The 1,799-nt window shown below is 52.1% G+C and overlaps 1 protein-coding gene across 1 annotated transcript; it reads left to right on the top strand.

Annotated features, from left to right (window-relative positions):
* Nucleotides 1-169: 169 nt before the first annotated feature.
* On the top strand, nucleotides 170-1,663 carry LOC119347922 (peroxidase 2-like). The gene is made up of 3 exons (XM_037616401.1): nucleotides 170-415; nucleotides 506-682; nucleotides 788-1,663. Exons 1-3 carry the CDS (start codon nucleotides 215-217, stop codon nucleotides 1,349-1,351), a joined length of 942 nt encoding a protein of 313 aa, XP_037472298.1. The 5' UTR covers nucleotides 170-214; the 3' UTR covers nucleotides 1,352-1,663.
* Nucleotides 1,664-1,799: the final 136 nt, after the last annotated feature.

The raw sequence follows: 1,799 nt of genomic DNA, 5'->3' as shown, positions 1-1,799 counted from the left end.
GCAAAACATGTCTACTCTAATTAATTTGCCTCTATGCAAAATACATCCGTGCACGATGTAGATCAAACAGCTAGCGCCTAGCAGTAGATGGAACGCCACAAAAATCCTAGGAATAGCTATATATATCTGCATGAAATGCAGGCCATTACATCCGCATCCACCACAAAAGTAAATAGCTCTCCGGCCTATAGCGACCAACACGCAGGTAGTTGTGATGGCGTCTTCATCTCTGTCAGTGGTGTTGCTCCTGTGCCTGGCTGCGGTGGCGTCGGCGCAGATGTCCCCGACGTTCTACGACGCGTCGTGCCCCGGGGCGCTGGCCACCATCAAGAACGGTGTGGTGGCCGCCGTGAGCAGCGACCCCCGCATGGCTGCGTCGCTGCTCCGGCTGCACTTCCATGACTGCTTTGTCCAAGCAAGTCCTTCACACACTACTTGTTATTGTTTGGATCGATTTCATTTGCTGAACACCAGCGGTTAACCGTGCCTGGCTACGTACAAGCAGGGCTGCGACGCGTCCGTTCTGCTGGCTGGCAACGAGCGGAACGCGTTCGGGAACGTGGGATCGCTGCGAGGCTTCGACGTCATCGACCAAATCAAGTCGAATGTGGAGCAGGCGTGCAAGCGCACCGTCTCCTGCGCCGACATCCTCGCCGTCGCCGCTCGCGATTCCGTCGTCGCGGTAAGAACTAACATGATCTTTCAACCCCTTTTTAATTAATAATCTGTTTGCATGCGTGTCACGGTTTTGAACTGAGGTTAGTACTCATCGGCTTCACTTGTGTAGGTAGGAGGGCCGTCATGGACAGTCTCTCTGGGGAGGAGGGACTCCGACACGGCTAGCGAGACACTGGCCAACCGTGACCTGCCTGCCCCATCACTTAGCGTCACCGACCTCATCACCCGCTTCGCCGCCAAGGGGCTCAACCACACCGATATGGTCGCCCTCTCTGGTGCGCACACCATAGGGCGGGCGCAGTGCAAGAACTTCAGGACCAGGCTCTACAGCGAGGAGAACATTGACCCGGCCTTGGCGACGTCGCGCAAGGCCACCTGCCCTCAGCTAACCGGCTCTGGCGACAGCAACTTGGCCCCATTGGACGATACGACCCCGGACATGTTCGACAACGCCTACTTCGTCAACCTCAAGCTTAATAAGGGGCTCCTACACTCCGACCAGGTGCTCTACACCCTTGCCGGCGGTGCCACCGAAGACATCATTGACGGCTTCGCATCTAACCAGGATGCGTTCAACAACGCCTTTGCCGCAGCCATGGTGAAGATGGGGAACATCAGCCCCTTGATTTTCCCACAGGGTCAGGTCAGGCGCATCTGCTCCAGGGCGAACTAAGAATTGCCAGCCGGCCATTTGCACCGAAATGATAGCGTCGACCATGCATCAACCTGCTGCTTTGAGATCGGAATTAGCCACATTTTTTTCTCCACAAAATGAGCCATCCATGTCTTTGCAGCAACTTGTGGTGCCACATACTCCATTATTTCTTGCCTTTTTTGTACCTATTGTAATTTTTTGGATCCCATTATTCTTCAATTTGATTCTCTTCTATACTTTGCTAATTATTCATAACCTATTCACATTTGTATTTTTATAAAACGTTTTGTCAATTCTAGCAAGACATAACAAAGAGTCGTCCCATCTCTGGGTTGTTGGGAGAAAGGCAATGCCCACTATGACATCTCCTCATGAACTATCAGCGTGGCTTTTGAGTACTACTATATTTGGGAAGATTATATGATAGAATGACTCACATACATTTCCTTTTTAGGAGAGTCCAACC

This window comes from Triticum dicoccoides, unplaced genomic scaffold (assembly GCF_002162155.2).
Source record: "Triticum dicoccoides isolate Atlit2015 ecotype Zavitan unplaced genomic scaffold, WEW_v2.0 scaffold79648, whole genome shotgun sequence".
NCBI classification, from domain to species: Eukaryota; Viridiplantae; Streptophyta; class Magnoliopsida; order Poales; family Poaceae; genus Triticum; species Triticum dicoccoides.
Note: the sequence above shows the minus strand (reverse complement) of the source record. Positions and strands in the feature narration are given on the sequence as shown.

What these genes read in the sequence shown, in the direction of transcription:
- LOC119347922 (XM_037616401.1), top strand. Translation starts at nt 215, where the DNA reads ATGGCGTCTTCATCTCTGTCAGTGGTGTTGCTCCTGTGCCTGGCTGCG. An exon ending in TCCATGACTGCTTTGTCCAA is followed by an intron (nt 416 to 505) that starts GCAAGTCCTTCA and finishes ACGTACAAGCAG; the next exon opens with GGCTGCGACGCGTCCGTTCT. An exon ending in CTCGCGATTCCGTCGTCGCG is followed by an intron (nt 683 to 787) that starts GTAAGAACTAAC and finishes TCACTTGTGTAG; the next exon opens with GTAGGAGGGCCGTCATGGAC.